Source organism: Plasmodium gaboni, chromosome 12 (genome assembly GCF_001602025.1).
Source record: "Plasmodium gaboni strain SY75 chromosome 12, whole genome shotgun sequence".
NCBI lineage: Eukaryota > Apicomplexa > Aconoidasida > Haemosporida > Plasmodiidae > Plasmodium > Plasmodium gaboni.
This window is the reverse complement of record NC_031492.1, coordinates 1,039,103-1,059,668: the sequence shown is the minus strand read 5'-3', so window position 1 is coordinate 1,059,668 and position 20,566 is coordinate 1,039,103. Positions and strand designations below refer to the sequence as shown.

The 20,566-nt window shown below is 19.7% G+C and overlaps 6 protein-coding genes across 6 annotated transcripts; 2 read left to right on the top strand and 4 right to left on the bottom strand.

Moving 5' to 3' along the window:
* Nucleotides 1-15: 15 nt before the first annotated feature.
* Nucleotides 16-7,219, top strand: PGSY75_1229800 (myosin D; the record flags this gene model as incomplete). Its single annotated transcript, XM_018786872.1, has 4 exons — nucleotides 16-262; nucleotides 476-6,764; nucleotides 6,899-6,968; nucleotides 7,133-7,219. The coding sequence occupies 4 exons, from the start codon at nucleotides 16-18 to the stop codon at nucleotides 7,217-7,219; spliced, it is 6,693 nt and encodes a 2,230-aa protein (XP_018640737.1).
* A 335-nt stretch (nucleotides 7,220-7,554) lies between these two features.
* On the bottom strand, nucleotides 7,555-8,119 carry PGSY75_1229700 (hypothetical protein; the record flags this gene model as incomplete). The annotated part of the gene is made up of 3 exons (XM_018786871.1): nucleotides 7,555-7,611; nucleotides 7,742-7,834; nucleotides 8,039-8,119. 3 exons carry the CDS (start codon nucleotides 8,117-8,119, stop codon nucleotides 7,555-7,557), a joined length of 231 nt encoding a protein of 76 aa, XP_018640736.1.
* Nucleotides 8,120-8,495: 376 nt separating this feature from the next.
* PGSY75_1229600 (hypothetical protein) lies at nucleotides 8,496-11,834 on the top strand (the record flags this gene model as incomplete). The annotated part of the gene is made up of 2 exons (XM_018786870.1): nucleotides 8,496-11,626; nucleotides 11,738-11,834. 2 exons carry the CDS (start codon nucleotides 8,496-8,498, stop codon nucleotides 11,832-11,834), a joined length of 3,228 nt encoding a protein of 1,075 aa, XP_018640735.1.
* Nucleotides 11,835-12,099: 265 nt separating this feature from the next.
* Nucleotides 12,100-13,866, bottom strand: PGSY75_1229500 (putative T-complex protein 1, gamma subunit; the record flags this gene model as incomplete). The annotated part of the gene is made up of 2 exons (XM_018786869.1): nucleotides 12,100-13,641; nucleotides 13,780-13,866. 2 exons carry the CDS (start codon nucleotides 13,864-13,866, stop codon nucleotides 12,100-12,102), a joined length of 1,629 nt encoding a protein of 542 aa, XP_018640734.1.
* Nucleotides 13,867-15,938: 2,072 nt separating this feature from the next.
* PGSY75_1229400 (macrophage migration inhibitory factor) lies at nucleotides 15,939-16,541 on the bottom strand (the record flags this gene model as incomplete). The annotated part of the gene is made up of 2 exons (XM_018786868.1): nucleotides 15,939-16,210; nucleotides 16,463-16,541. 2 exons carry the CDS (start codon nucleotides 16,539-16,541, stop codon nucleotides 15,939-15,941), a joined length of 351 nt encoding a protein of 116 aa, XP_018640733.1.
* Nucleotides 16,542-17,577: 1,036 nt separating this feature from the next.
* On the bottom strand, nucleotides 17,578-20,364 carry PGSY75_1229300 (hypothetical protein; the record flags this gene model as incomplete). Its single annotated transcript, XM_018786867.1, has 1 exon — nucleotides 17,578-20,364. One exon carries the CDS (start codon nucleotides 20,362-20,364, stop codon nucleotides 17,578-17,580), a length of 2,787 nt encoding a protein of 928 aa, XP_018640732.1.
* Between the last annotated feature and the right edge of the window lie 202 nt (nucleotides 20,365-20,566).

The following is a 20,566-nucleotide window of genomic DNA, read 5'->3' as shown; positions in this document are numbered from 1 at the left end:
TTATATCTTTAACTTATGGCTTTTCTACAATTTAAGAGCAATGAAACGTTATATTTTTCCAACATATCAAATGCTAAAGATGAACAATCCAAGGTAATGAGTACTTCTCATCCAAGTGATGATCGAAATAAAATTTTGAAAAAACCTAGAGAAGGAGGAGATATATATTCTGATATTTATGTATGGTATTTTCTCAAGAATGTATACAAAAAAATGGAAATTTGTTCTTTTAATAAAATGGATAATACCTATACATTAAGAAGTAAGAAAAATTTGTAATCTGAATGAAAAAAAAAAAAAATATTAAAAATAATAATATTAATAATAATAATATTAATAATAATAATAATAATAATATATTAGTATAATGTGCAGTAAACATAAACATAATACAAACAATATGTTCATCCTTTTTTGTGATAATTATATGTTATACTAATCTTTATTTTGTTATGTCTGTCTTTTATTTTTGTAGGAAAAGGGATGACATTTGAGAATGTGCCTGCTGATAAAATAAAACCATACTTAAAAAATGTAGATGAATTAGATAGTGAAAACAATATAGAAATTATGCAGTTAAATGAAGAGAATGTTCTGCAGAATATAAAAAACAGATATAAGAAAAACAAAATATATACCTTTCATGCTTCTCTTTTATTAGTTGTTAATCCATATAAAGAAATAAAAGGGTTGTATGATATAAGTCAGATGAATATATATTTAAAAAAACTGACAGACGATCATATATCAAATGAAGAGAATATGAAAGCTCATATATATGATATTAGTAATATGGCTTATAAGAATATGATCCAAAAAAAAAAGAGGCAAACAATTGTTGTATCAGGACATAGTGGAAGTGGTAAAACAGAGAATTGTAAATTTCTTTTTAAGTATTTTCATTACATATTTTTTCATAAAAATGGAGGAGCTCACAATGACAACAAAAATAATAATATTAATAATAATAATAATATTAATAATAATTATTATTATCCACGTAGTTCTAATAACAATATATATAATAATTTTCTTACAAATATTAGTGCACCAGTGAAAGATGAAACAGATAGCTGTGTTGAGAAAGAAAATTATTCTGGTCTTTTAGGATGTTATAAAAAGATTACAGATAGTAAAAACGATAATATAAAAGATATGATGAATGGTAGTCACAAAATTTACAATGATAATCTACATAATGAACGAATTGATAAACTTATATATATCAATAATATTATAGAATCGATGAGTAACGCTAGAACTATAAAGAATAATAACAGTAGTAGATGTGGACGAATAAATGATTTAATTTTTGAAGAAAGAGAGAATAATAGAGGAGAAACGGGTGAATCACATAATATGTTTAATTATTGTTTTAATAATATAAAAATTGTAATTCTTTTATTAGAAATTAATAGATGTATTCGTCATAATAAAGGAGAACGTAATTTCCATATATTTTATCAAGTATTATATGGATTAAGCGATAAACAATTATATGATAGGAATTTAATAAGGAACATAAATCATTATCATATATTAAATTGTGGTAATGAAGATGATAAAGATAAATGCACAAAGGATATATCTATAGATAATAACATTATTAATAATTTTGAAGAATTAGAAAGATGCAAAGATGAAAAAAATTTTAAATATTTATTAGATGGATTAAATTATATAAAATATGATTCACATAGAATTAATGAATTTTTTGATGTTATAGCTGGTATATTACATCTAGGTCAAATAATAGAAGAAAATATCAAAAAAGATAATTGTAATGATAATTTGATTGATATAAAAAATAAAAAGAAAACTAATAATATATTAAGTGATAGCTATAGATATAGTTCAGAATGTTTGGGTATAAATATAGAGGATCTTGAGAATACCATAAAATATAAAAATATCAATGTTTCCTCAGAATCTATTAGAACCCATAGGAACAAAGAGAATGTGACATCTACAATTCATACGATAATAAAAATAATATATAAAACTTTTTTTAACAGGATAATAAAGGATATAAATATGACTCATTTAAGTGATAAAGAAAAAGAAGAAATAATGAATGAACAAATATATATGTGTAATCATAATATTATATCTATATTTGATATATATGGATTTGAAGAATTATCATATAATGATTTTGATCAGTTATGTATAAATCTAGCTAATGAAAAATTAAATAATTATTATATTAACAATGAAATAGAAAGAGAGAAAATAATATATCAGAATGAAAATATATTTTGTAATAATATTCAAGTACCTAATTATAAGGACACTTTAATTTTTATAGATAAAATATTTTCAAATCTAGATGACATAACAAAATTACATAATAGTGGATATAAAAAAAGTGATGACCATTTTTATAATTATTTGTTGAATAATGAAAAGATATATTTAGATAAAAATGTGTATGGCTTTATAAATAGTAAAGATCAAACACATACAAGTAAAAAACAGAACATAAAGAAAAATCAGTTTTTTATAAACCATTATGCTGGACCTATAACGTATACGATAAATAATTGGATATATAAAAATAGTGATAAGATAGAGTTGGAGATAGAAAATTTGATAAAAAATTCGAGCAATTATTTTTTAAATAATATAATAAATAATAAAATGGATCAGAATAATTGTGTTAATTTTACAAATCATCATACAAGTGAATGTGAGGAGAAAAAAATAGATGCAGAACAGAAGACATTCAATATGAATAATATGCTGATAGGAAAAAAAAAAAAAAGAGAAAACGTCCTGAATGAACATGAAAATATATCAGGTGATAAAGATGTAAATATAAAACAAGAGGATGAAAAAAATGGAAATTTATTGTCACATAATGATAATAGAAAGCATATGGAAATTTCAACAATGTTATTCAACATAAATTTGGAAGGAACAAAATTAAGTATAAACAAAAATAAAAATATAAATATAAATCATAATAATATAAATATAAATCATAATAATATAAATATAAATCATAATAATATAAATATAAATCATAATACATATAATAATAATACATATAATAACCCCATTGGTCATAATAATAAAAGGAATTCTAGAAACGTATTAAGTGTAAGTAAAAAATATATCAAAGAACTAGACAATCTATTCAATAATTTGGATGAAACAGATATGTATTATATTAGATGTATCTTACCAAACGATAAAATGCAGAAAAACTATTTTAAAAGATATTTAGTATATGAACAATTAAAACAATGTGGATCTAATGAAATGATAAAAATATTGAATAGTGGTTTGTCTCATAAAATAAAAAAAAATGAAATATTAAAAAACCTCCCGAAGACAATACACAACGAATTAAAATATTGTAATGACAATGATAAAATATATTATTTTATGTGTTTTTTTGATGAAAAGAAGGGTTTCAAGATAGGAAATAATTTTGTCTTTATGAAATCAAATATATATACTCAAATTAATTATTATATATCAAAGTGTTGTATATCATACAAGTGTAGCAAAAATGATAATAATAATAACAACAATAACAACAATAATAACAATAACAACAATAACAACAATAACAACAATAACAACAATAACAACAATAGTGGTGATATATTTAAAGATGTAAATTTAAAAAAGGACATATTGAAGTCCTTACAAAAGATACGTTTTCAAAGATGTGTTACAGTAATAAAAATATATAACTGGATAAATAATTCCTTTAAAATATATATAGAGAAGAAAAAAAAAATGAAAAAGATGGCATGCAAATATATATATAAAATATATTTGATATATAAAACGATGATAAGTGTTAAGAAGTCTTTCTCATATAATATTAGAAGGTTAAACAAAGTTTTTACAATAAAAGGTTACATGTTAGCATATAATAAGATAAAAACTTTAAGAAGGAGAGGATCGTTCAAAATAAATCACACAAATAAATTTGGAAATAACAAGGAGGATGAAAAAAAAAAAAAAAAAGAATCCATTGGTGATATGAATAGAAGTGAAACGAATATGCAAGAATTGAATAATATTGTTGACAAAGGAAAAAATGAAAATATTACAATGAGAGATGAAATAGGAGGAGACAAAAAAGAAGGAATGGATAATAGAAAAAAGGATGACATTAAATGTGACAATAAATATCATGATAGTAGTAGTCATAATAATAATAATAATTTTTATTATGATGATGAAGCATGTTTGGAGAGAAAAGACTTAGGATATGCTGAACCAGAAATATTTGTAAGCACTCCTGATAACTATCATTATATATATAACAATATAGACTGGGTTGTATCATATGTAGACAGATGTATACATTTCTATAATTTAATTTATACATATAAAAAGGTAAATAACAAGTATGTTTTAGATTATAAAAAAATAGAAATAAAAAAATTATATGATAGTGTAGAGGATGAAACAAATGTATGTAATAAAAAAGATAACACAGAATATAATACAAGTGCTGATGTGATACATAGTAAGGGAGATGATAATATATATTCTTATGATAGTATGGATGGTAAAAAAAAAGGATGTACTTTAAAAATAAAAGTATATGAAGAGGATACAAATAATAGAAATAATGATAAGAACAAACAATGTCAATCTGTAAAAGAATACAGTTATGTGAATAACCAGATGTATTCTTTTTTAGAGAGCAAATATGTTTGTATAAATCAACATGATTTATATAAAAATATGTTTGTAGTAATTGATGAATATTTTAATATAATTGTATTCACTTATCCAAATTTAAAAACGATTAGAAGGTTTCTTAAGAAAAAAATAAAATCTTTAAAAATACAAAGCGATGAAAAAAATGTGCCGACGACATACTTGCCTCAGTTATATAAAAGTAGTAGATATGAACATCCATTACAAAATAAAGATAAGATGAATAACACAAATGACAGTATGAATGATATTTATAAGGAACACTACATAAATGAATGCAAAGAGAAAAATAATTATATTATTAAGAAAAACCAAAGTGATGATGTAGATGAATCTTATACATCTACCTTTGATATATTTAGTGATGAAAATTTAAATATATTTATGCATACTTATAAAAACATTTACGTGTTGAATAATATGGAGGATATTACATATAATGAAAGGATTGAGAAAATAAATTATGGGTATAAACAAAATAAATCACAAGATGATGAAGTATTTATGTTGGATGAAGACATGAAAGGGAGTTCATCAAATAAAAACAATATTGAAAAGGATTACAAATGTATAAATAAAAAAAAAAAAAAAAAAAACTATTTCAGTTTATTGAAAGTAATAGAAAAAACAGAATATATATTTGATGAACTTTATTTAAATTCAACATATAAAATATTAAAAATATGTTTCTTACCTAGTAGTATTCATTATGTTGTATATTTAGCATATGTCCTAATAAATAATAATCATTATTTACTTGTAACTATAGTAAATTATTTAAGTAAACCAATATACAAATATATGGTACATATATTAATAAATAATATAGTACAAAATGAAGAATTTGTGCAATTTTTTATGAAAAGTTATGAACAAGAAGTTTGTTCAGGTCATTTAATGGAAAAGGAAGAAATTTTGGCTAGCCAGGAAAAAAAAAATAAAGACAAATCAATAATAATAACAAATATACAACAAGAGGGAGAAAAAAAAAAAAAAAAAAATATATATATTATGTGTGAAGATATATTAAATAAATATTTAAGTACATTAAAAATATCTATACTTAATAATAGTCATATAATAATCTATGGATCTTGTTTATTAAGTTTAATAGAAATAAAAAATTATAATTTAAATAGTTCATATAATCTTTATGTTAAAGAATATGAATATAAATATTTAAAACTTATATTCAATTTATACTGTTTTGAATATTTCAGTAATGTTTATGATATATATGTCAACAAATTATCTTACGATTTAAAGCATCACTTGGTAAAAAATGATTTATTTAAAAAGGAAAGAAAAAATAGCAATTTGGTTTACCTGAACAAGTCAGGCGAAAATTGTGATGAAAATGGAGATATATCGAAAGGGGAAAATAAATATATGCAGGATAAATATGAAAATGCACACATATATAAAAATAATAATAATAATAATAATTATTATTATTATAATAATTATAATAATTGGATGCATACATATGAAGAGACCATAAATAAGTCCAATAAGAATGACAACAATTTTGAGGAAGAATATACATTTTATATTTTTTCTTTGTTTAATGATATATATATGTTGACAAATAGTAAATATAAAAAAATGAGCAACATAGAAAAAATTAATGATATAAATGGTGGAGATTATCAAAATGGTGGTGATGCCAAAAAATTGTTGGATGTTCTCTTTAATTATAATGAATGGAAAATAATAAAATTAAAAAATGAGAGTATGGATGAGCGTAAGAAAATTTGCACATTTCAAGGTGTTATGAATATGAATATAAATTATTATTATAATAAAAATTATTACAAGAGTAATATATCATTAGGTTCATGTATTCAATCAACGATTCAAAGATATACTATATTTAATGAGGACAAAGGAAAGGGAGGTGTTATTAAAATGAATTACCAAGGGTCTATATTTCCTGATGTGTATATATTAAGGGAGATAAAATATGTAGAACAAGGACAAAAGAGGAAACAAGAATATTATTACAACTTTAAAAAGGAAAAATTGTTTACATTGTATGACGAAGGTGGTTATGACACAACTGACATGAGTGAGAGGTATATATATATATATATATATATAAATATAAATATATAGATATATATATAAATATATATAAATATATAGATATATATATAAATATTTTTTTATTTTATTTTATTTTATTTTTTTTTTTTTTTTTTCCCTTTAGAAATATAGAGTCATACAACATCTTGTCGTGTACCCCATTAAATCATTTAGATACCATATTATTATTAATGGTAATAAATAAAAGAAAAGAAAAAAAACATCAAAACTTGTCAACATGTTTAATTGTAGAAAGTAAACATTACATAAAAATGTTACACAAATATATATATATATATATATATATATATATATATATATTTATTTATTTATTTATTTTTTTATTTTTATTTTTTAGAAGAATACAGACGAGAATAATTCCTATGCTCTCCAAGTGATGAACATCGTCAACAAAAAAAAAAAAATTCTTCCTATCACAGAATGAATATATATTTTTTAATATATGATGATAATTATAGTGTTCATTATATAAGTTTATAGGAAAAAATATGTTTATATACATATATTTACATATATTTTAATTTCTTTATTTTTTTTTTTTTTATTTTTACATTTTGTCTTAAAAGATTAAAAAAAAAAAAAAAAAAAAATTAATTATTATTTAAATTTAGTGTCATAATAAACATTACATATTTCATATATTCTATGAATATATATTATGTTGATAAATTTAATTTTTTTTGCTGGTTAAGTTTGTTCATGTTCAATATATACTTTTTTATTTTTTTATTTTTTATATATTGATCGTTGCATAATTTCCTACTTGCCTAATTTCTGGTATAATATTTCATTCTCTTGACATCCTTTATAGTTAACCTTAAAAAATAGAAACATATGAATATAAATATATTACATAAATATTATATATAAGAAATGACCTAACGTTCTTATTATACATTTCTTTATTTTATTTTATTTTATTTTATTTTTTTTTTAATGTTATTACCTTGGACATATAAATAATGGGAAGAGAAAAAATAAAAATAGATAACACATTAAATGCGAAAAAAATCCTTCTATCATTTTCTACCATATTAAACTAACACCAAAAAAAAAAAAAAGGAAATAACAAAAAATTAAAAATATATATATATATATATATATATATATAAATCACTTTATATGTTGTTATATGAAATATTAGGAACATATAAAAGTACACACACATATACATATTAATACAACATATAAAATATATATATATATATATTTATTTATTATTGTTATTTTTTTTTTTTGTTACCCTCCTCATATTTCTATTCATAGTGAAGGAAAGAGGAATAGGAACATTTTTTAGCATCATGACATTTTTGACTTTGTTCATTTTTTCATGTTTTTTTAAAAAATAAAAAAATATTTTTTTTAAAAGGTACACAGAGGAGAAAGAAAAAAAAATTAATATAAAAATGAAAAGTAAAAAAAAAAATAATAAATGAAATAAAAATATATATAAATATAAACATAAATATAATTATACCTATATAAATATAAATATATATATATATATATATATATATATATTATATATTATTAACCTGTGTAATTATAAATATACATTTTTTTACATTTAAAAAGAAATATTTGTATATATATATATATAATATTTATATATTTTGATCTATATATTATTTCTTATTTTTTTTTGTTTTTTTATTTGTTTATGCTTTGCTCTATTTGAATTTATTAAAAAAAAAAAAAAAATGCATATTTATTTTTTAGTTGTTATATTATTTTATTTATATCAAAAATATATTCTTATGAAAAATATAAAGAACATAAAGAAGAAGGGTATTATGTATATGTTTTATATTCCCTCTGTTGAAAAACAAAATTGTATCACACATACTTTTAATTCGTTAAAAAATATTAGTCCATTGAAAAAAAAGAAAAAGAATTTCCTTTTATTGAAAAAAAGAGATAATGAAAAATTTTCAATTGATATATATACAACTTTCAATAAAAAAAGAAAAAAAAAAAAAAAAGAAAAAAAAATAGATCAAGACCAATTATTCCTTTTTCCTATGCCTTATGGAAATTACATGCATCATTCAAAATTTATTACAAATATTAAAAAAAGAAAAAAATTAAAAAATGACAAAAGGGAGATAAGGAACAGCTTTTTGAATGCCAGCTCACCAGGTCATGATGATGGGGGTGAAGATCCTGAGTGCGATCTAGAAGAGAGGAAGAAAAAAAAAAAGAAACTAAAACATATGAAGAGTGATATTATAATAAATGATGATAATATAATAAATGATGATAATATATCGAATGATGGTAGTATATCGAATGATGGTAGTATATCGAATGATGGTAGTATATCGAATGATGATAATATATCCAATGATAACAGTTTAACTAATAATAATATATCTAGTGATAGTATATCTAGTGAGGGTGCCTTAAATATTCTAAACGAATATCTGAAGAATAAAGATGCATTAGAAGACAAAAACTACGATGTAAAGAACGGATTAAATAAAGAACAAATGTTAGAAGAATATAATAGATTAGTAAAAATTATAAAAGATAGTGATGAAAGAAAAAAGAGGGAGTGGCAAGAAAATGAAAAAAAGGATATGTATGAATTAAATGAACGAGTTATTAGTAGCTCAAGAAAAATAAATATAGATAAACTAAAAAGTGATATTGAAAAAAATTTTAAAAGAGATGAAGTGATGGAAAAAAAAATACAAGATTATATGCATTTATTCATACAAAATGTAGAGAAAGAACGATTTAATGATATAATGATGAATGAACAAGAAACTAAAGACAATACAAATAATAAACATAATAATGAAAATAAAACAAATAATATAAATAATATAAATAATATTAATAATATAAATAATATTAATAATATAAATAATATTAATAATATTAATAATGATCATGTAAATTCATCTAATAATGATATTATTCAAAATAAAGAGATAGAGATAGAGAAAGAAGAAAAAAATGAGAATGATCTAAAATATAGTGAGGATGATTTACAATCTGATGAGAAATATATAAATAAATCTTCTATAAATGACAAAGAGGAATATATAACAGAAGAAGAATATATAACAGACGAAGAAGCACGTATGAATAACGAAATTTTAAAAGAAGTATATAAAGGGAACTTTAATAATATTAATAAATTTAAATTTAAATATTCAAAAAGAGATTATGAAAATTTAAAAAACGGTAAGAGTGATAAAACTGATATGAACAATATATATAATAATAATATTTATTATGAAGAAGATAAAATAATAGATGCATTATTAAATAAAATCCATAAAGAAAAAATACTTTATAATCATATAAATGAAAAGGAAAAAAAATTATTAGATGTATATGAAAAATATAAAAAAGAAAAGAAAATACAAAGAAATGAAGAACTAGAGAATTTAAAATATATAAATAAACAAATAGAAGACAAACAAAAAAAAATTAACACAAATGGATTTGACATAAAAGAGGATGCTACAACTACGAATACTACAACTACGAATACTACAACTACGAATACTACTACTACTAATGAGAGATGTCCTAGAAAAAATACCTATCACAGTTATGTGTCGCAAGATGGTTATAATAATAATTTAAATAACAACGATAATAATGATAATATAAATGATAATACAAATAATAATATAGATAACAATTTAATTATTAATAAAAATATATTTTTTAACAAAACCAATGAAAAGTTTATAGAAATAAAAGAAGAAGATATTAAAGAAATGAGCGAACTACAAGTCAAAGATGAATTAAGAAAAAGAGGATACCCAACATTTGGAACTATCGAAGAAATAAAAACAAGATTATATGATGTTATGAAAATTAAACAGAATAATCATATGGATATAAGAAATATCTTAAAAAAACCAGAAGATAATGTATTATCACATATGAGATTAGAAAAATTAAAAGAAAATATTAAAATATATAAAGAAAATGAACAATATGGAGATACAGAATCTAAAATAAAACAATTAGATGCATCTATTGAAATATCAAAATTTATAGATGATCCTATACATTATCTTCGTATAGATTCTACACAAAAATTTGTAAATACAAATAAAGAAAAAAATAAAAATAATATAAATAATAATATACATATAGATATAAATAAAAATGATGAAAGTAATAATATCGATATACAATATGATACTGAAAATAATGTTTTAAAAGAACCCATTATAAATGATTATAATTTTGATAAAGAAATATCTATGGCAGAAAAAATTAAAAAAACCTTTTCATTTGAAAACGAAGAAAAATTACCTGACCAAATCATTACAAGATTCAACAACAAAAATAATAATAATAATATTATTAATAATAATATAGATAAAGATGATGACATAAATGAATTAGAAGAAGAAACACAAGAAAAATATAGAGAACAAGTTTTAAAATATGGAAGTTTACAAGAAACAATTGAAGAATTTAATTATAAACATAATTTATCTTTAGATTTTATTGGAGATTTTATTTGTAAATGTTCAAACGCACATATACAAGATATTAATAAATATAGATATAAAACAAAAGAAGAAATTGAAAAACTAAACGAAAATGATTTCTATCATCTTTTTGAAGATAATAATTTAAATAATAATTTTATTGTTTATAAATTTGTTAATACAAAACAACTTATAAAAAATTATCTAACTACTTCGAATATTGTGACACTTATAGAGTATGCTAACATAGCTGATCCTGTTGATATAATTCATTATTACACACCAGAAAGTTTATATATGATTAGTGAGGATTATAATATAACTATTGATAGGGTTATTGATGCATGCACCAGACTTAATATAAAGTAAAAGATATTCAAAAAAATAACACACACATAAGCATATACATAAAAAAAAAATATATATATATATGTTCATATATATATGTTCATATATTTATATTTTTTATTCTTTAGGCTGCCATATGGAGGTGATACACATTTAAACAAGGAATGCTTTAATTTTCTCACTTGTTACCTTAGCAAATACCAAAAGATAAAAAGGAAAACATAAAATTGAAAGGTGTCAAATATTTTAAAAAAATAAAAATATATAAATATATATATAATATATATATGTGTGTATATTTTTTTTTTTATTTAAATATTTTAATAAATTATTATTTTTTAAGTGTTCATAAAAAGATGGACATAAATCCACCTACCCAATAAATGAATAAATAAATAAATACATAAAATAGATAAAATAGATAAAATATATTTAATATATATATAATATAATATATATTTTTTTTTTTTTTTTTTTTTTTTTTTTTTTTTTAAAATTCATTTTTTATTGTTTTTTGAGTTTTGTCATCTTTTCCAATTCCACTAACAACATCATCAATTCTTAAGATCATAGCTGCTGCTTCTATAGCACTTTTATATATTTGTTTTTTTACAGATAATAAATCCCAAATATTTTTAGTTGACACTTTAATAATATCTCCTGTTATACCATCAACCCCAAATTCTTGACCACCTTCTTGTTCATGTTTTATTCTTAATTCATTCATTGTTTTAACAACATTAACTCCACTATTTTGAGCTAATATTTTTGGTATTATTTCTAATGCACTTCCAACAGCTTCTGTTATGCTTTTTCTTGAATCATCAAATTTAGCTGCTTCTTTTATTAAATGTTGACCTACTCTCATTTCTGTGCATCCACCTCCATATAATAATTTTCCTTCCATTAGAATATTTTTAGCTACATTCATTCCATCATGTAAATTTCTTTCAATTTCATTCAAAACATCTTTTGTAGATCCTCTTAATAATATGGTACATGCATGTGGATCTTCACATTCAACAAAAAAAGAATAATAATCATCACCTATTTTTTTTATTTCAAATAAACCACATTTGGTACCTATATCACTTTCAATAATTTCTTCACATCTATTAACTATCTTTGCACCACTTACTCTTTCTAATCTATTCAAATCAGTTTTTCTAACTCTTCTTATAACACTAATATTTTTCTTTACAAGAAAATGCTGAGCTAAATCAGAAACACCTTTCTCTGTAATTACTATATCACATTTACTATCTATAATATATTCACACATTTTCTTTACTTCTATTTCTTCTTGTAATAATAATTCATTCCATGTCTTCTCATCTAATATCTCTACATTCGTTTGACTTTCTGCTTTCTTATACTCTAAAGTACAATCTAATAATAATATTCGTGGATTCTTAATATAACGTCTCATTTTAGGATGTGTAATATCTTTATTTATCATAACACCTTTAAGAACATAACTATCTGTTATATCTCCTCCTGGTATCTTTTCAACCTTAGCATATCTTTTTATGTCAATTTCTTTTCTACCCATTAAATTATCTATTTTTACACATCGAGTTGCTTCTAAAGCTAATTTACTAACTATCCTATTATATCTATTCACAAATTTAGTACTTAAACATGAATCAATAGCTTTCATTAAATCAGATTCACTATTTACATCTATATCTATTGATATCTCTTCTAAATATTTTATACAACTATTCAAAGCGTTCATATAACAATTTACAATTATAGTAGGATGAATATTCTGCCTCAAAAAGCTTTCAGCCACATTTAACAACTCACCTGATAAAATTACAACTGATGTAGTACCATCACCAACTTCTTCATCTTGTGATCTACTTAATTCAATCAAAGATTTAGCAGCTGGATGAGCAACATCTACTTCTCTTAATATACAATTTCCATCATTTGTAATAACAATACCTCCAAGAGGATCTAACATCATTTTCAACATTGCCATAGGACCCAGAGTCGTTTTAACAATATCGCTCACGGCTCGGCTTGCCTAAAAAAAAAAAAAAAAAAAAAAAACACACAAATATATACATATATATATATTATATATATATGTGCATAATTATGTATTCCCACGTTTTAAAATATAACAACAAAAATTTATATTATTCCATATAATTATTATTACCTGTATATTTGATAACTGTGTTTTTCTTCCTTCCTCCCTTTTTGTATTAGGTTTAAAAACCAACACTGTACCTGGATTTTTTAACATCTAAAGGAAAAAAAAAAAAAAAAAAAAAAAAAAAAATATATCTATATATATATATATTGTGGCAGGTATGTTCTTTTTATGTGCTTTATAATTACTTTTATTTGTTATAACTTCTAAATGTAATTTTTTTTTTTTTTTTTTTTTTTTTTTCTATTTTTATAACTCTCTATATATTTACATATATATATTTGTTATGTTATAATAATCTAACGTCAACGTTTTATATTCAAATTTCAAAATGTATTATTATTATTTATGTATACCTTTTTTTTTTTTTTTTTTCTTTTTTTTCTTTTTTTTTTTAATATATATTTATATCTTAACAAAATATACTTAAATATATTTAATTCATAACAAAAAAATAATATGTATTATATATATATATAACAAAGGTATTTATATTCTTGGAAAGAAATGAAAAAAGAGTTATAATAAAAAATTATAAATAAATAATAATATATAAATATATGAAATGTGAATGAAACCAGAATTTGTATTTAATTTCAAAAAAAATTTTACATACATATATAAAAAGTAAAATATATATTATTATATACATACATACATATATATTATATTATATATATAAATATATATATTAATATTATATATATATTTATAATAATAATATATATAACATCAAATGGTTTATTTTTTTAATACTTCTATATATATATATATATATATATATATATATATATTAAGAAATGTTTATCAAGTTTATTTTATTTTGCTTTATTTGTTTTATTTTTACTTTTTTATTATATTATATCATTTATTATATTTTTTTTTTTTTTTTTTTTTTTTATACTCATATATGTTTATATTTTGTATCTTTACAATTATTGGGTTTACATAAATTTTATTTTATTTTATTTTATTTCATATCATATCAAATTGTTCATATCTACATAAAAATAAAATCGTACTAATAAATATTTTATAATTGAGAAAAGTGAAATAAAAAAAAACCTTAAATATATATATATATATATATATATATATTTATTTATTTATTTATATAATATTATTCACTTATATACGATTAAAATAATCCTTTTAAATTTTTATAATAAATGTAAAATATAAAGTATTCCGTTTGTTTATTTTAAAAGGTTCTTCTTACAAATAAATAATATATATATATATATATTTATAATGTTAACATTTATTTTGGGTCTTATTAAAAAATACTATCATGGTGATGACTATAAATATTTTATTATATATACATATGAACACATTTATATATCTTTTTAATATATTTTATAACAATCAATCATTTCTATAAAGAGATCATATTATGTTCACATAAAGAAAAACCGTCTATAATATTTCGTTATAATTACTAATATATATTCGATTAAAAAATTTTATTATAAGAAAAAATATAACGTTTCATTTGTCTTACACAAAAATATCTACATACATACAGGAATATAAATATAAACATATATATATATATATATAATATATTAGTTGAAAAAATATATAAATACAAGAATAGTCCTTACAATATTATTTTCCTTGTATGTATGATATATAGCTATTTTTAGATAAAAAAAAAAAAAAAAAAAAAAAAAAAAAATATGAACCGTTCATAAAATAAAAATTTCACATATCTATTTGTTGTAATAAATATATGTATATATATATATATTTTTTTTTTTTTTTATGCAAAATATAGCTGTTTTCCTTTTTGAACTCTAAAAACATATGAACAATTCATAAAAAAAAAAAAAAAAAAATAGCCATACAGCCATTTTTCAAATGTATCATAATAAAAATACACCATTTAATTTAATCAGTCTAATAGAACTCATACATTTTTTATATTTCCTTGAATATCATAAATAAATAATAAAAAAAAAAAGTATATTTTTTCCAGATATGAAATATTAAGAAAATTGTATAGATATAAAAATATAATGTATATATAAAATGTATCATACTTTATCATGTACACAAAGATGTTAATGTAAAATATTTTAACATATAAAATATATATATATATATATATATATATATATTTATATATGTTCTATATTTCTTATTTTTATTGTTGTGATTGTCTAGCCGAATAGAGAACCACTGAAGGCAAAGTTCTGAGCAGAACAATCTCTGAATTCTATATAAATACGTCTAGATTTTACATTCAAGTTGCTTACAAGTAGTTTTGTTATTTGATCAGCAAGAGCAGAATTATTTGACCTATTAATTCCTCCAATACTTGTTACTCTTACAAAACAGTAAGCTTCGTTGCTACCTCCAAATCTTAAGTTTTTTTGATAATCATAATTACTCATAATATAACCAAGTGGTTTGCCCATAACATCAGAAATTGCTATAAGGAGCAAAAAATGACAAAAAAAAAAATTAAAATGTATATATATAAAAATATATATATATAAAAATATACATATATATATATATATATATATTATTATTCCATATTCTATAAAATATACATTTTTGTATATTTTGTTTAGGCTATATACTCAATTTTTATAAAAACTTTATTAAATATATATATATTTCATTTTTTTCATATTAATATGATATATATACATATATTTTTTTTTTTTTTTATCATTACCATTTTCTATTTGTGATAATGTACTTTGAACATTATCATCAGGAAGGTTTACGTTTGTTACTAATTCACAGCAAGGCATTTTTAATCACAATGTTATGATAATATTATAAAAATTCACAGGTTTAAATTTGAAAGAAAGGAAAAAAAAAAAAAAAAAAACAGCAGCAACGAGAAAAATAAATAAATAAACAAATAAATGAATAAATTATTATGGTATTTTATTAATTTGTATTATTCCAAAAAAGGAAAAAAAAATTAAAATCAAAATAAAAATCAAACTAATGTTTATATATATATTATATTTTTATTATACGAATGAAAACATTATTATCAATAATAAAATATTATTTATTAATGGTTTATTATAAAAATATAAAAAAAAAAAATAATAATAATATAGAGGAAAGGATACTATTTTTTAATTGAACCATAAAAAAATGATAAAAATAATATATATAGCACATAAAATTATATATATATATATATATAATATATATATTATTATTTATGTATGAAAAATACTACATATCATATTATAAGCGAAAGACCTCTCATAGAAACATTCCGCAAAAAAAAAAAAAAAAAAAAAAAAAAAAAAAATATCACATATATATTATAATATATATTATTATATTTTTATGTATTATTATTTTTTATATAATAACATTACAACCATAAGATAAATTTTAAAAAAAAAAAAAAAAAAAAAAAAAAAAAAATATCACATATATATTATAATATATATTATTATATTTTTATGTATTATTATTTTTTATATAATAACTTTACAACCATAAGATAAATTTTAAAAGATTCTTATGATTTGACTACATTAAAAATATATATATATATATTATATATATATGAGAATACATATATAAATATATAAAAATAGAATTTAAAAAAAAAGAAAAAAAAAACATGAAACAAAGTATAATATTATATATATGTATATGTACATATATAAATATACCTTAATCAAATTTGATAAATATTTAAAAATGACAAAAAAGAAAATAACGACAATAAGAAAATATGATGACACATATATATATATATATATATATATATTTATTTATTTATTTATTTATGTTCCATTTTTATGTTATAATTAACTATGCTATGTCAAAGGAATTCTCTTGAAAGGAATGATAGGTATTTTCATATGACTGACAGAAATTATGATCATTATTATTATTTTGGCTGTTTTTATATTGAATCTTTGGCAAAAATGATTCACAAGATTCTTCATATACATTGTCAAAGGTACCTTTATATTTTCCTTTAATAAATAAACAAATTTTTTCTTTAAATGATAAATAAAATTGATTAATAATATTTGTGAATGCTGATAAGTATACAAAGAATGTTATTAATAATAAGAATAAGAAAAAACCGGTTGATATATAATTATTATTTTCATCATTATCTATATCATTTTTATTTAATACAATATTATTATTATTATTTATATTTTTCAAAGTATTATATTTATCATCATTATTAGTTAAATTATCATTATATATATTATTCTCATCTGTATTTATATTTGAATTATTAAAATAATTAAAAAAATGGAATGGTTTATTATATATATTTTTATTCTTATCTTGTTGTTCATCTTGTATATTATTATTTTGCTTTTCTTTATTATTATATTTGAATTTTGAATCTATTAAAAGGTTTTTCATTTTATAATTATGATAATTACTATTATTATGATAATTATTTTTATCATAAATAAGATGTGTACTTAGATTATCATTTAATGCATTTGAATTTTCTAAATTAGTTTCACTAGATGTAAGTAAAGAAATATTATCTTGGGTATCATTATTATTATTATTATTATTATCTTTATAATTATCTTTTATATTCTTGTTATTTTTTTTATAAAAAAAATTGGACCACGTTGATGAAGTCTCTTTTTCTGTAGCTTCATTATTATCATTTATAAGATTATTTATATTATCATTTAAAAGGTTATTCTTAGTATCAATGATTTTATTTTTTTCTGTTAATAACATAGTATCATCGTTTTTCATAGGATCCTCACTATATGTATCATTCAAATTATTATTTTTACATTTAAGTATACATTTTTCTAATATTTTATAATCATCAAGTGATAGATAACTTTCATTCTCAACATTTTTCTCTTTATTATTAATTTCATTAAAACAATTCATTAGACAGCTCTTAAATTTCACCAATGGATGATAATTAATATTTTCATTGGTTTCTTTGTCAGATGTTAATAATAAAGAATAATTTATATTATCTACATTTTTATTATTGTCATAATAATTCTTTACTAAGTCTAAAACAAATCCTTTAGGGTCCTCATCTACCTTATTCATCTTGTTCTTATTTAGATTATTGTTCAAATTATTAGTCATATCATCACTCGCATTATCACTTAAACCAACATTTGTATCATCATTTGTATCATCACTCGAATCATCACCCACCTTGTTAACATCTTCCATGTTCATGTTCGTGTTTATTTCCATTTTATTTTTATTTAACTCCTCTTCATATTTGTTCTTATTCTTTCTAAAATACGTAAAAATATTAAATTTTTTATTTTCATCATCCTTTTGATCATCCATTTTGTTATTATTGCTATCCTCTGAATGATCATTGAAATGACCTTCCTTTGACATATCCTTATCACCCCTATCATGCTTATCATTCCAATAATTTAAAAAAGAAAATTTATTGTTCTTATGGTCAACGTTGTGTAAATCATCCAAATTATTATCATCTACATTAATGTTATTTTTATTATTATCGTTCATGTCATTTTTCTCATTTTTATACAAATATTTCCTCAACATATCAAACAATTTATTATTTTCTTCTTGTGAGTTTTTTTTCCTGACTTGTTCAGGTAAATTTTCATGATCTGTTTGATTTTGATTTAATATTGAATTAAATGAATTATTTGAATTATTATATAAAAGGTTAAGATCATTGTTTAGATTTTTTTTTTCATCATGTTTATTTGTAAACCACCATGAATATTTCTGATCATTTAAGTTGTTTTGTTTATTTGTTTCATTATGTATATAAAATGAATGAAAAAAATCGTTTTCTTTTTTTATATTATTATTTTCATCTTTGTGTTTAAAATTTTTTATGTAAGATAGAATATTTTGTAAAAGATTTGTATTCTTATCTGTTTCATCATTCATATTATTATTATTATTATTATAATAATTGTTTATATGTGTATTTTTATTTTTGTCTTTATCATCTTTTTGAGATAGTGTTAATAAAAGTTTTGAAAAAAATAAATGGCTATCTGGTAAATTTTTTAATTTATTTAAATTATCTTCATTCAATTTATTAACATTTTCTTTTTCTTCATTAAATGATTTTTTAAATAAATTGAAAAAATAATTTGAACTTCTTGTAATATCATCTTTCAATATATTAGTATGTTTAGTTATATTAGAACTATCTTTAACAACATTTTCTTTTAAATCTATCACATCTTTCTTTATATTTTTTATATCTTTTTCTATGACTTGTTCATTTTTAAATAACTTCTTTTTAAAGGTGCACATCATTTTATGAAATAAACTATTAGAACTATTATTATCACCATCATCATTACAATCATATTTATCATAAGAATTATTATTTTTATTCTCCTCGTTTAATTTGTTTGAAATCTTATTTACAATATCTTTCATACCAACCTTATAATTATTATTATTATTATTATTATTAACATTTTCTTCTTTGTTCTTTTCTATCCCTAGCTCATCCTTTTTACTATCACCCTTGGAAGTATGAAAAGCTGCTGGCAAAGACTTTATATAATCTTCATACTTGAAACATAATATGTCTTGTATAAAAATTATAAGAAAAAATAAATGATATTTCAACTTCATTATGATATATATATAAAAAAAAAAAAAAAAAAAAAAAAAAAAAAAAAAATAAAAATAAAAAAAAGAATATATATATATATATATAAATATATAAAAATATATATATTATTTTATTAATATATATAAATTATAATTTTTAAATTTTTTTTTTTTTTTTTTTTTTTTTTTTTTTTTATATATTATTTTTTTTTTTTTTTTTTTT